At 37.4% G+C, this 14,274-nt stretch overlaps 1 protein-coding gene across 7 annotated transcripts in view; it reads left to right on the forward strand.

Moving 5' to 3' along the window:
* LOC117722474 (uncharacterized) overlaps nucleotides 1-14,274 on the forward strand; it is a 129,864-nt gene that overhangs the window by 36,169 nt on the left and 79,421 nt on the right. For all 7 annotated transcript variants that reach the window (XR_013104573.1, XR_013104572.1, XR_013104571.1 and 4 more), the window contains exons 4-5: nucleotides 6,143-6,310; nucleotides 10,664-10,765. Coding sequence is in view for 4 of the 7 variants with exons in the window: in XM_076914676.1 (XP_076770791.1) it covers nucleotides 6,143-6,310; nucleotides 10,664-10,765 (270 nt within the window). In the remaining 3 variants the exon portion in view is untranslated. The remainder of the gene's footprint in view (nucleotides 1-6,142; nucleotides 6,311-10,663; nucleotides 10,766-14,274) is intronic.

Here is a 14,274-nt window from a genome sequence, read left to right on the forward strand (position 1 = left end):
CATCCAGATGGCAATCTCCCTGCCTCCCCTTCTTCTAGTCCCTCTGCCTCCTCCTCCTGATCTATTGCTCCTTCATTTCTCTTCAGAAAAAAAGCAGGCTTTCCAGGAATATCCATGAACACAGCATAACAAGATGCAATAAGACTAGGCATAAACTCTCATATCAAGACTGGATGAGGCAACCCAGTAGAAGGAACAGAATCCCAAAAGCAGGCAAAAGAGTCAGAGTCACCCCTATTCCCTCTGTTAGAAGTCTAATAACAACTACAAGCTAAACAACATAGCAAGTATTCAGAGTGCCTAGCACAGACCCATGTAAGCCTCATGGTTACCTCTTCAGTCTCTGTGAGCCCCCATGAGCTCTGCATAGTTGATTCTGTGAGCCATGTTCTCCTGGTGTCTTCTACTCCTCTGGTTCCTACAATCCTTCTCACCCTTTTCTGTAGGGTTTCCTAAGCTCTGCCTAATGTTTTGAATGTGCTCTCAGTATCTAAACCCATTGGCTTCTGAAGCAAGCCTCTCTACCAATGATTGTAATATGCACTGACCCTTCGAGTATAGCAGAATATCATTAGAAATTAGATAGTCATTGGTTGGCCCCTCCTACAAGCTCTGAAGCGCCAGGGCCCAAGAGTATCTTGCAGGCAGGGCAGGTTGTGGGTCATAGATTTTGTGGCTGGGTTGATGTCCCTGTGCTACTGCTGGGAGACTAGCCTGGTTACAGAAGATGGACAGTTCAGGCTCCATACCCTTAGTTACTAGAAACTCTCACTAGAGTCACCTGCATAGGTTCCAGGAAATTTCCACCTCACTAGATTTCAGTATTACCCCGTAAATGCCCACCTATTCCAGTTTCTCTCCCTATACTTTCCTCAAGAATGTATGAATCTTTATGGTGAAAATATTTAAAGTTCTTTCTTCTTGCTTTATATGATATGTAACACTTATTGGTAATCAATCATCTGTCTATACAATAGCATCTATCATACAAGCCTCATAAGAACTTTGCTGGCCTTCAAATGTCATAGAGATGGGTCTGGTTCTTCCTCACACACTGGGTTCTTCAGTAACATGGACTCATAATAAGGGTCGATTGCATTAATTGTAATGACAAATCCTTCCCTACCACTGGTCTTAGACATTCATGTCTACTTTGAACTTTTTGAAATAAGAAACAATCACATGTGTACCAGGCCAGCTTATAGCTGCTTGCGAATCCAGCTGTGTAGGTTCTCTACACCGCAGCTCATCGACAACAGATTGTTAGCTTGATACTGGCTATTGTGGGAATATCTGTGCAAGGTGAACTATCAAGCACAGCAAAATCAGGGATTTTTTTTTTTTCAAATTTGGAAAGTTATTTAAAACATTTACCAATAGTCCACTTGAAATCACACAAGATCAGCAGTAATCCTAACGTAAATTCAAATGTAATGCCCAAGCATACTTTTAATTAAACAGTGATTGTGTTCTCTTTGGGGTAAATTTTGTTTTAAATGAAAATCTATCCTAACAATTCGATTCGTGTTAGACACAAGAACAAGTGTCCGCCACTTCTCTTTCAGCTTATCCAAGCCACATGCTCAGTGAAGGCATGTGTTACATTTCTTGAGAAACTTCAGTACAACTGTAATTCACTCAGAGCGGCTTGGGTTAGTACTGTTTAATGTGTAGTTTGAATTTTTTTCTCATTTATAGAGTCAGGATATGCTGCTAATATATGACTTAAAACCTGACTGTTTTATTGAGCATCGTTACCTCTGGCATTTTCCCTCTGTTAATCTCACTCATCTCTGACTTCCTACATAATAACTGGAAAAGACATTAAGAGTGACATGTTTATGTGTGTTGACACAGTTGATCAATCCATCTGACTGTGGGGAATGCTGACTTAGGTATACTAGGTAAATAACTTGAAGGTCAGTAATGGCGGTGGAAAGGGACTGAAAAATGGGGCTTTGATTTTTATAATCTTAAATGGCCCCTGGATCACAACAGATGTAGCAGGAATTTGAGGTTAATCATGTGGGTACAGCTCTTAGTATCTCCCATACTTCATTCAGCTAACAGAAGTATTATGGAACTGTTCTTTGCAAATATTAGTTAGCACTGAGGAAGAAAGGAAGGAAGGAAGGAAGGAAGGAAGGAAGGAAGGAAGGAAGGAAGGAAGGAAGGAAGGAAAACAAACAAAGAAACAAAGAAAAGGAAGGAGGGAGAGAGAGAGGAGGGAGAGAGGGAAGGAAGAAAGGATGGATGGAGGGAGAAAAGCAAGGGAACTAAATCTAATTCCTAATAACAGCTAAGCATACTGGAGGGCAGCAGAGAGGGTATGAGTTATCACAAAGGATCCAGGTTTAGTTCCCAGGACCCAAAAGATGTTTCACAACCATCTGAAACTTCCCTGGGATCCGCTACCCTCTTCTGACCTCTGTGGGTACCAGACATGCCCATGGTGTATAAACATACATGCATAAAAAACACCCATACACATAAAATAAACTATGACTATCTAAAATAAACTAAAATTATATCTATCTAAAAGTTTTAAATAGTAATAACTAAGGGTTGTGGTGACCCTACTTGAAGTCAGGTGGTTCTAGTCTAAACCACTCATGATGCATTTTCTTGTTGACATGATTCCCAGTAGAATTATGAGTTATGTGACTGTACTTCCAACCTCATTTTGCTTATCAGGGCCTCCTGCAGAGGATAAGTGACACAATCCAAATTATTCAGCTATATAGAATTAGTCTTACTTTCAAATTCAGACAATCTAATTGGAATTCATGCTCCTACACAAAACAGCAATTACTGAATCTGTTGAACTCAAATAAAATCCTGGTCTTCTGGGGCTTTGCTTCTTTGCATACCACCTCTCCATTTTCTTCAAATGATACAATAAAATGAAAGAAGTTTAAGGATACCTAAGGTACTCAGACCTAACTAGTGCATGCTATGGTTCTTTTTAAAAACTATATGTATTGTTATTGTCATTGTCTGTTATTATTATTATTATTATTATTATTATTGCCAAAACTGAAAACAAAAAAGTAAAAGAGATGCCTGTATTTTTTTTACTTAAAATGCATTTCAATAATATCAAAACATTTAAGAGCTCATGTTTGGAATGCCCATTTATTAAGTGTTTAATCTAGCAAACCTAATTTGGTAACAAACTTTATCTGACAAAGAGTTATTTGGGCTCGCCTGCTTAGATCAAGGTTCAGTGTGGAGCAGATGTTGAGACCTCTCGCAGCTATAAATTTCCAGCAGGTGTGTGGCTTGCTGCTTCATTGGGTTTTAACACAAATTTTATGTCTTAGCTTATGTAAGAGTACGCTCATCAGCTCTGTTCCGCTAACTGAATGACTACAGAGCTACTCACCCACAGAATCGCATCTGTTTGTAAATAAGTGAGCTGTTTGAATAACCTCATACATATTGATAAAAACAATGATCCATATAAAGACCTGCCCTCAGACCCTCACATGACAGGGGGTGACTGCATATCCCATACAGGCATTTATTGTCAAAGGGAAATTGTCCTAGAAATCCGTGTGAGCGACATCAACAAACATTTTTAAAATAACTGAATTTTTAATTTTTAAAGTACAGACTATAGTAAATAAATCTAAAACTTTAGAAAGTTCCTATTACAGATAAAACAAAAACAGAAGCTTTTATTTCGCCTCAAAGCTCAGAAAGGCACATTAAGAAATAATTGTGTCATTTTGGTTTACTTTGCCTATCCTAATCAAACGTCACACGCAGACTCACCTAAAAAGTGAAACTTTAAAAAAAGTTTTAAAGTGTTTTGAAATATGCTATGTGGAAGCAGACATCATATTCTGATTTATACTATTTATATTATTCTGCCCTAAACTTTTTATAATTTTAATCTAATAAGCACCATGTCCCATAAAGCTCAAATCATTTCTATTCCAGATTTATAACTGTATATTATTGTCACATATCATCTCTTTTTCCATCCAAACATAACAGTATATCTACTCAATTAGCATGACATAGGGAAGTATCGGCAGAATGTTTCGGACTGAAGATTTCAGATTTGGGGGACTTTAGAGTATCTGTATAGACATTACATGGTATCTGTGGATAGGGTATATATGAAAGCAAAATTCTTTTAGGAATATACATATATCCTGAACATGATTTTATACATTATTTATACTAAAACTATATTTAGACAGTGACTTCTCAAACCAACAGATGTGGTATTCTCATAATTTTGGTGTTAGGCTGACATTTAAAAGGTGTTAAGTTTGTCATTTCATAATTTTTATAATAAGAATGCTTCACTCCTCCCTTTGTGTCCCCTCCTCTCCCCCACCTGCTTGTCAGAATGGATTGTGGAGATGCACTTCCTTTAGACACGCCTCTTTATAGCTAGCTGCCCCACCCTCTTCCTCTGAACTCTCACACTGCACCACAATGTCTTACCCGTCATTGTATCCCCAATGTTTATAAAATTAATTGCACCCGCCTTATAACAGAAGAGCATTTATTTCAAATCTATTTGGTGAGTGAATAGATGTGCCTGAAACCACCCAAGCCATCAAATGTCTATTCCACTATTACATTAAGCAAATGTGGAAGTTGGAAATCTATTGTTCATTTATCTATGTGTCAGGAACAATGACTAATAATTATTCTCTTCAGTCTGGGACTAAGAAACTGAATGTGGAAATGAACAAGAACCATTCAGAGTGATTCTCCAGGGAAAACAGAGAGGGCTTTGGTGGGGCTGTGTGGAGGGTGTGGAGTGTTTTCTATAATTGACCTACAGTAGACCTCTGCCTTGCTACATCAGGTAAAGAGGAAATAAGACATTTGTCCCAGAGACTTCTTAAGAAAGGCATAGGAACCATTACAGTGTATAAAGAGAAACAGATGGGGAAGTAAGATGCTCTATTGTGCTTTAAGAAGCATTGCTGAAACACATACGTACAATCCCAGGCAATGAGACAGTCGATCAGGACATTGCCGGAGGTCAGCCCAGACTTCCCTGTTTTGCAGAACAGAACGAATTGTTGTGTTATTTAAGCCCTGAATTCCCAATACTATTTTTTAAATGCAAATAAATTATGTAGTTTTCTTGAAAATAACTTTTGATGAAGCTTGTTTTTTTTTTTTTTTCAACTAATGCCTGCATGAAAGACCGAGAGAGATAGAGTTGGATTTTCCTCAGGTTTGAATGTTTTAACCAGGGCACAAAGAAACATGGAAAATAATGTGGAAAAACAAGCTCGTTTCTTTTTAAAACAGTGTTCCACACCATCATGACACTCCTCTGCATAGGGAAGGACAAATAGATGAAACTTCACACATCCCTTCCTGTGCACGTCTCTGTATATAAGCCCATGGTGAGATTTCTAGAAATACATTTTCAGTGCCTTCTTCAAGCACAAAGAGAGCAACACGATTTTATATCTGATAATCCTTTTCCTTGAACTTGATGTTTTAAAATGAATTCTGAAAGTTAATTCCTAGTCTACCTTGGTTTCAACTTGACCTCTAAATATTAATATATTGTTTCTCAAAAGCAAACATTTATCTTTAACTAAAGTATTTGAAGTAATGTATCCAGTGCACAGACTCCTACAGCCCAGACCCCCAGACCCTGAAGCAATTTTTGTATTTTGGTGTACTTTTCTTTTTTGAAGATTTGTTTTATTTGTGTGTGTGTGTGTGTGTGTGTGTGTGTGTGTGTGTGTGTGTATGGTGTTTGTTGGTATGGATGTATGCATATCAGTGCAGTGGTTGAAGTCAGAAGAAGGTGACAGATTTCCAGGAGCTAAAGTTACAAGCAGTTTTGAGCCACTAGTGTAGGTGCTTAGAACTGAAGTTGGATCTTGGGATGAGCAGCAAGCACTTCTAACTGCTGAGCTTTCTCTATAGGCCTGGGGAATATTTGGTTTGGTTATATTTTAAGAATATATAAATTATTTCCAAGAAAAATGCACAGCAAACTTAGATACTTCTTTCTGTTTACAGATAATGCTCTTCATCCCTAGGACCTCACCGCTGCATGTCTGGGTGATTTCTCACCATGACCACCGGAGCACTGGCTCTTCTTTCCTGACAGTGTATAACTTAATTTCTCACCTTTTCTGTTCTTCAGTCACCTCAGATGATGCTCATTCTGTGGATTTTGGCTTTCGAGTTGATATTGAAGAAACAGGATTCTACACAGAGAATTTCCATTCAACAGCATGGGTTTTCCGGGGCGACGATGGAAATCCCGAGGACAGCCCCAGGTGTCTGAGTAAAAAGCAACGACCAGTCGCTGGTAAGGATTTCAGAATTACAGCAAGGCACAAATGTCTTAGGAAACTCTTAACTAGACCCCTAGACACTACAGAATACAGGTAGTTGGCATGTGTTAAAGAATATGAAATTACTAAAATAATTTCTTATCATTTTAAGACCTACTCCTTAAAATATGATACTAGGGATTAATATATCAACGTGGATGGGGGAAATCTCACAGAGCCTCCACCCCTCGATGAAGAACTACAGGCAATTAATAGCTGCTGAGAGAAGAAAAATCAGCCTTCTACAGGGACAAACCCCCTGATAGGTAATACAAGTCCAAATAGCTAGACCTAAACACATGTACATATGAAGAGCATTAAATGAATGAATCCAGCAGGTTGCATTTATAAATTTGCACTTGTATATATGTTAAAGAATAAGTGGCCATGAATTTGAGAAGGAGTCAGAGGAATGGGAGAAAGTTGGATAGAAGAGAGAAAGAGGGGACATTGTATAAATATATACTCATATGGAATTCCCAAAAATGAAATAAAAAGAACTATTCTGTCAGAATAGTAACTCCAGATTTGGAGTATAAACTAATATAAGCTGAGCATACTAGTACACACCGGAAATCCGGCACACAGGAAGTGGAAGCAGGGTTGAGGCCAAAGAAACAACTCAGTATTGTGCACCTCTTACAGAAGTCTGGAGCCATGAAGAGAATATAGACATTAGAATGTGGGCAGCAGGCAAAGGAACAATTTCTACAAAACTATTTTGATAACCTAATAATATTTCAAAGATAGGATAATGCTACTTTACATGTGTCACAATGTATTTTCTGAAAAATAAATGTAATGCTTATAAAACAAAACCCAATTCTTAATTTCCTAAAAAGTTCTGAGCTGGAAAAAAGGAAAACAAAGGTATCTCCTCCAGCAACACTGCATAGATGCGGCTACCTTAAGGATGTAGGGCATTTCGGTGTGAGAGTTTTGTTATATTTATGGAAATATTTGTCCTTCATTTGGATTTTTTTACAGCCAACAATGTGATGCAAAGGAAGTGCTGTCTAGAGGGATAAATTACTTGACGATGCACCAGCAGTCTGTGAAACAACAATGACATTCATTTGTGGCTTGTCAGCAGCTGTGTGGCACTTATGGATTATTCAGTAGACAGAGCCATGGGAAAGGGGGGCTATAAATCTTAACATATGAGAAAATAGTCTTCAGAATGGGAAAGGGACACGGTTACAGACATGTTGATTTTGTCCTCCCACAGGAGAGTTGGACAGTTGAGCTCACCATTTCAAGACTTTATTGAAATGTTTACTCTTCCATATATGTTGTTGACATCCAAATTGCTTGATTGAGAAACCAAAACCACAGAAACCTGACCTTGAAAGCAATAGCTATTTAATAGTTTCATGGAACAATAAAAAAACCAAATATGATTTGATTTGAATCAACATATAAAAATCTCTCATTAAGAAAGTATTTGTTGGGTAAATCAATCTGTCAAAAGCAGAAGATAGTATCAAGAAAGTAACCTAGAGGGAACAAGAAACCTTGAAAAGTAGAAATGTTAGAAAATTATTGTTACCGCAGTGAAGAAATGGATTTCTGCTTTTCATTTTTTTTCCTGATTAGCTACCAACCTATCTCAGAGTGTTGAAATATTAATTCCTGAGTCCTTGAATTCCCTAGTTTTGCCTCTTGAATTAGGAGATTCAATAAGACATTGTCCAATCACATGTGCCAAGAGAGAATTCTTTTAATGAGAAACAAACTTTCCCAGAGGCACAGAGCATTAAAGAAAACAGAACTTTAGAGCTGGGCTACACAGAATACCTTCTCTGCAATATCAGTATGCTTTTCCTGGGAACAAGAGAAAAACAACATGTTTTCTTCAGACATTTCACAAAGCAAGCATCTCTTCAAGAATCCACATGAAGACATTGTATCATTCCATCTCTTGGATAACAGGTATCCAGTGCTTAAGCATCAAGAGGCTACGACTCTTCTTTGCCTTGCCTAGTGCCTCCTATTACATGAGAACGTGCCTAGGAGTAAAGCAGTGCACAGCAGATATTTGTAAATTAGTGACTCCTGCTTTTGACTGCAACTGACCTGTGAACAAGGAGGAGTATCTCCTCGTTTATATCAGATGCTCGACTTCCTTCTCTGACCAAACAGGAGGTCACGACTGAGTGCACCTGAACAGAATGCTTTGCCTTCTGCTACATTTGTTACGTCTCACAAGAAACTTAATATGAAATGTAGTGACTCATTCCAGAATATTGGAATGAAAAAATTAAGAGAAAAATTAAGTAAATCATCTTACAAGCTCTGCAAAGTAATATAAATTTGTAATAATAATATTTTTACAAATCTATGGGTACCCTCATCTAAGACCATCTGTCAGCTATGATGACAAAGAAATTCCACATCCCTCACCACCTTTGGGAGTTTCATCTCATTAGCTATCACTTCAAAGTCTCAAGATTTTCTTTGACTTCTTACATACTTTTAATTCTGCCCGTATTTTGTCTACACATAGGTATTCTGAAAATGCCTTTAAATGTGGGCTTTAAGCTAAGGCAACGTACAAAAAGGAAACACTTGCACTTCAACCTGAAGATTTAATTATAATCTAAGAAGTAAAAAAAAAAAAAAATAACATCTACATAAGTAAAAGATGCAGCAGGTTAAAAAAAGGAACAAAATATATTACCCAAAAGTTCTAATGCATTTCTCCTTTTTATGAAAGGGCATCTTATCAAATTTCCACTGTAAGATGTTAGGTTACCCTATTCTTTTTAATAGCTAGTATTCTTATCTTATAATTGCCTAGCATTTTCACAAATACCTTAGAGTCAATCTAGTATTAAGAACCTACTCCTGAAATTCAGGGACGTTTCCAAATATGCTTTATTATTATTTACTCTTTGTTAGTCTTCAAAGCCAAGTGCTAATGTAGCTCACAGTCTGGAATGCTACCTTTTCTTCATTTCTGAGGAATAATAACTCCAAACAGTTCTGAAAAGAGGGGATCGTGATCTGGGAGGTGCAGTCCGGAATTCAGTCCTGGAAAATTTTCTTAATTTTGGGAAAAGTGCTTTAAGATAGAGAAAAGTCAAGATGATCGATAAACAGGTTGATGTCATGAATAAATCTAAACTGATTAATAAACAGAACTTGTAAGGAAAACACACACTCATGCATGTGCACGCACACACTCACACGGTGGGGAGGGGGAGGGGGAGGGGGAGGGGGAGGGGGAGGGGGAGGGGGAGGGGGAGGGGGAGGGGGAGGGGGAGGGGGAGAGGGAGAGGGAGAGGGAGAGAGAGAGAGAGAGAGGGAGAGGGAGAAAATGTTACAGAAAAGAGGATGTAAAAGTAGCAGAAAAATTACAGGAGGAAAAGTGGATTAAACACACACACACACACACACGGGGGGGGAGGGAGGGAGAAGGAGAGAGAGAGAGAAAATGATACAGAAAAGAATATAAAAGTAGCAGAAAATTACAGGAGGAAAAGTGAATTGATAACTGGACTACAATAATTAAAATTAGCCTGATGACTGTAAAAACTTCATGAACTTGGGGCTGGAGAGATGGCTCAGTGGTTAAAGCACTGACTGCTCTTCCAGAGGTCCTGAGTTCAGTTCCCAGCAACCACATGGTGTCTCACGATCATCTGTAATAGGATCTGATGCCCTCTTCTGGTGTGTGTCTGAAGACAGTGACAGTGTACTCACATGAATAAATAGTAAAAAATTCATGAACTCTTACTGTGATGTTCTTAGGATTCTCCACTGACAATGCAGCCAAATGTACCAGTTCCAACCTCTTCAAAACCAATTGCTCCTGTATTTTTCTTAGTGAGCCAAATTTTTACTCCTCTTGGCTTCCTGTAAAACATCATTTTATAGACTGTCTTTAAATTTTTTTTCATGAATAACGCTGTAATAAATTCTCTTATTTACAAATCTAAGCACATTAGGTTTGCGCTTTGGGTAGCTATGACAAAGTGGTTCAGTGTGAATCCTAAAGTGTAGTACTGTTTAACTGTAGTAAGCTTTATCTTCCTAACACAAATACTTAACCTCTCTACACTCTCCATGCCAATATTCTCTTCTATAAAAATATATTAACAATCATAATCTGTTGTGAAGATTAAATTAGACTACACTGTATGAAAGTATTATGATGGAACTCAGAATTTTGTATAATTAATATATTCTATTACTTTGTATTGCTTGGAACATATCTATTAGGCCTGACGTGGAATCAAAAAGCAAACATGATACTCGCACAGTACTTAATAGTGGATAGTATGGAATGTCAACTCAGAGAAATGCATTCTCTGCTTCCCTTGCAGTCCGTGAGCGAACTGTGAGACTATTCAAAGGAACTGGAGATTATCCTTGGGGATTCCGGATTCAGTTCTCCAAACCAATCGTGGTAACTGAAGTGGATACCAGTAAGTGCTCTCATAAAAAGTTTAATTCAAACCAGAACAGCCCTCTCAATCCTATCAACATGTACCAAATAACCTATGCTCTCACCATCTTGTAATGTGCATGTGTGCAACAGAAGCAATTTCTGAGACTGTTTACCAAACAACACTGAGAAGTTCTCAAACTATGACCACATATTGTTTTAAGTCCAAGCTTTTTGTATGAATTCATTCTTTTGACAATCAGACTTGCTGTTTGTCAGTATACACAGGTTGGGTTCTATTTGCCCTGAATTGTTTCCTTTATGCTCCCTTGGGCACTCTTTTAAAATGTTATTCCTAATTAAAGCTTTACATCACTACATTACCCCATTCCTTCTTTCAATTCATCCATGCCCTACCCCAGAGCTCTCGCTGTCTCTGTCTCTGTCTCTGACTCTGTCTGTCTCTGTCTCTGTCTGTCTCTGTCTCTGTCTCTGTCTCTCTCTCTCTCTCATTCATGGTCTCTTTTCCTTTAAATGATATTGCTACAAATATGTTATCTAATATAGAAACATGATATGCTGGTTCCATTCTGAGTTGCTTTTACACATGTGGTTTTTACCACTGACCACTTGACATTGGATAACAAATTAAAGAGCTCCTTTCTGGGGAAGGCGAATTCGGTTTCTCAACAGTCATTAATTGCCTATCTCTTCATCTTGTGATATCTCTCCCATAGACGTTGTGCTATCTACTGGTTTTGGAATTGTTCTGATCTTATTGAGACAGCCATATTGTTGTTGTTGCTTGCTGGTCATATCGAGAAGACACATTCTGGTTCTTATAATTTTTCCAAGCCTCTTCTTCAATGTCTCCTCAGCCTTTTATGTAAGAGTTTTGTTGTAGATGTATCATTTGGGCCTCAGCACCCCTGTGAAGTATCCTTATTTTAAACCTAAGGGAGGTCCAAGAATTAAGATATGTATTTCATTAATGTTCATCAGTACTTGAGAAGAAATAATTTAAATTTCTTATAATTTCACATAAGGAATTGACTGGTTTGAATTTGTATATCAAAACTACGTTATATTTCAGAGAATAATTATGAAGAACTGTTCTAAGCAAAGTATTTAATACTTATATTTTTCTGGTAATATTGTTCCCACTTTTTAAAAAAAAAATGGCTATATTCAGATCAAAGTCAGTGGAAAACTTGCCAACTGAGTTTTTATGTCTATAAATACCAGGATTCAAGTCTTAGAATTTCAAACTATGGAACCAGAGTTTCTTCACTACAATATAGTACATTAGAACACAATCAAACACCTGACCCAAAGTGGTTTAAAGAATGGAGCAGATGGGCTGATTCTCAAAGCTGAAGATTCTGAGCTAGTACAGATGTTGGGTTTGCTTCAGTGATGAAGTCATTTCATCAGAACCATGGCTTGTTTCATTCTTTTCACTGCTGTTTCAAGCTTCTACTTGGATCTAAAGAGTCTCAGCAGCTCTGGCTTTCCTATCCCAAACTACAGAGTCAGAGAAAGGAGACAAGCTTGCAACCTCAAAAAGCCTTTTGGGAACTACACTGAACTGGTTCAGTTAGGTCAAGTGAGGTGGTTAGATTGAATTATCAGAAAGCTAAGTCTGCTATGAACCAGAAGATGGAGTGATGCCCTTCACCTTGTACACATTTCCACAGAATAGAAAACAAAAAGAGATGATCTTATGAAATGTAAGCTCCAGACATACTGACCACAGTGATACTCAACACCCAGTTGTCAGTAACAATCACACAGGTAACATCACACAGTTGATTCAAAAATGAGAGATTTTTCTCCTCTTGATATATTAGTATTTGGCATGTGATAATTTTCTTTTTTGGAAAAAAAAAAAAAAAGGACCATATCCCAAGTAATTATGGTACATTCCTGTAATCCCAGCATTCCAGAAAGTGAGGCAGAAAAACTTCAAGTTCAAGGCTGACTTAGGCTACATACTGACCCATGCTTCAAACAAATAAAAATTCTACTATCACATAATTACCTTTGAATCATTCTTAACTAGATATTGTCCTAATTTATGTCAACTGCTGGGAACCATGAGCACACTGCGCATTCACACCACCTGTTCCTGGCCTCACTGCTGGATGAAAATGGTCTCTGGTGTATAAATGCTTATGGAATCAGCATAGTAAAAACAGTTTATTGTAGAATAACTTTTCTTCACATTCTTTAATCAACTTACTTTACTAACGTATTTTTTCCTCTCTGTGAGATATAAAATGAATTCTAATTTTTGTCTTCTCTCAGCCAATAAAGGACTTTGTTCCTCTGTTTTGCAATTAAAAATCTAGGCCAAACGCATAATCTCAGAACTACAAATCAATATAATATAATCACCTACATTTCAGAATTCCTCACTAGTTTCCTTTTCTCCTCCCTCAACTTGAGACTGTCTCAGGCATCAAGCATGTATTGTCTTCTTGATTATTCTTTATTTCTAGTCTCTATTTCTATCCAATTGGTGTGGTTGCCTCTTGTCTCCTTCATTTCAGTGGCAATATTTCCACCTGTGGCTTATTTTTCTCTCCCCTTCTCATAACTTACAAAATATTGATAAGTTAAAAACAAAGAAAACCTTTAAAAACAAACTTTTTAAATCCGTTTGGACAATATATCCAAACCGTAATATAAATTTCTACCCATGCCATTTGAAAGGATGCCATGATAAGTCTTAAGAACTCTGTAGCCAACAAGATTTCTTTCCTATGCAGAGATAATTTCGTGTCTCTGAGCTGTTCCCCTGTAGAGGAATCAGCATTTGTGTTTCCTGTTTCGTACTTGCTTTCTTTCTTCATGGATGAGGCCTAGATCTTCAGAAGGACTTCCCTTGACAAATCTAATTTTTATTAATTTTGATGGAATGCATAACTGTTCTTTTCGTGTTGAAACAAAGACAAAACCTCTTCCCCAACGTAACATGAGTTATCACCTGTTCAAGCTAATCTAATTTAGTGGTCCTAAGATCTAGTGCTTTTCAACAGCTATGCTATCCTTCTCATTGACATTTTAAAAACGTAAAGTCAGTAGAGCGTTACTTAAATGTTCTTTGGAAGATCCCATATTCCCCTTCTGTTCTATGAGCATTTCCTTTAAAGTCCTGTTAGATTTCTCTACAGTCGCTTTTACTGTAGGATTATGAGATAGCCCAGTCGCATGTTTTATGTCATAATGTCTAAAATGTTGTATCTAATGAATACATATGTTGAAGCATTGTCAGCTTTGATCTGTAAAGGTATCTCCAAGACAGTCAGCATCTGTAATAAATTTGCAATCTCACAATCAGCCTTTTTAGAACTCAAGACAAAAAAAGCATATTGGAATCCTGGATATGTATCAATTGTATGATATTTTAAATTTTGAAAGCCGACAAAATAAAACATATAAGCTATTATATGGCATTGTTCTAATGAGGCTTCAAACATAATTGTACTCTTAACTCAGTATATTGCATTTCTGCAAGTTGTCATTCTGATTTCTCAAGACTTAGTG

Source organism: Arvicanthis niloticus, chromosome 17 (genome assembly GCF_011762505.2).
Source record: "Arvicanthis niloticus isolate mArvNil1 chromosome 17, mArvNil1.pat.X, whole genome shotgun sequence".
Lineage (NCBI taxonomy): Eukaryota > Metazoa > Chordata > Mammalia > Rodentia > Muridae > Arvicanthis > Arvicanthis niloticus.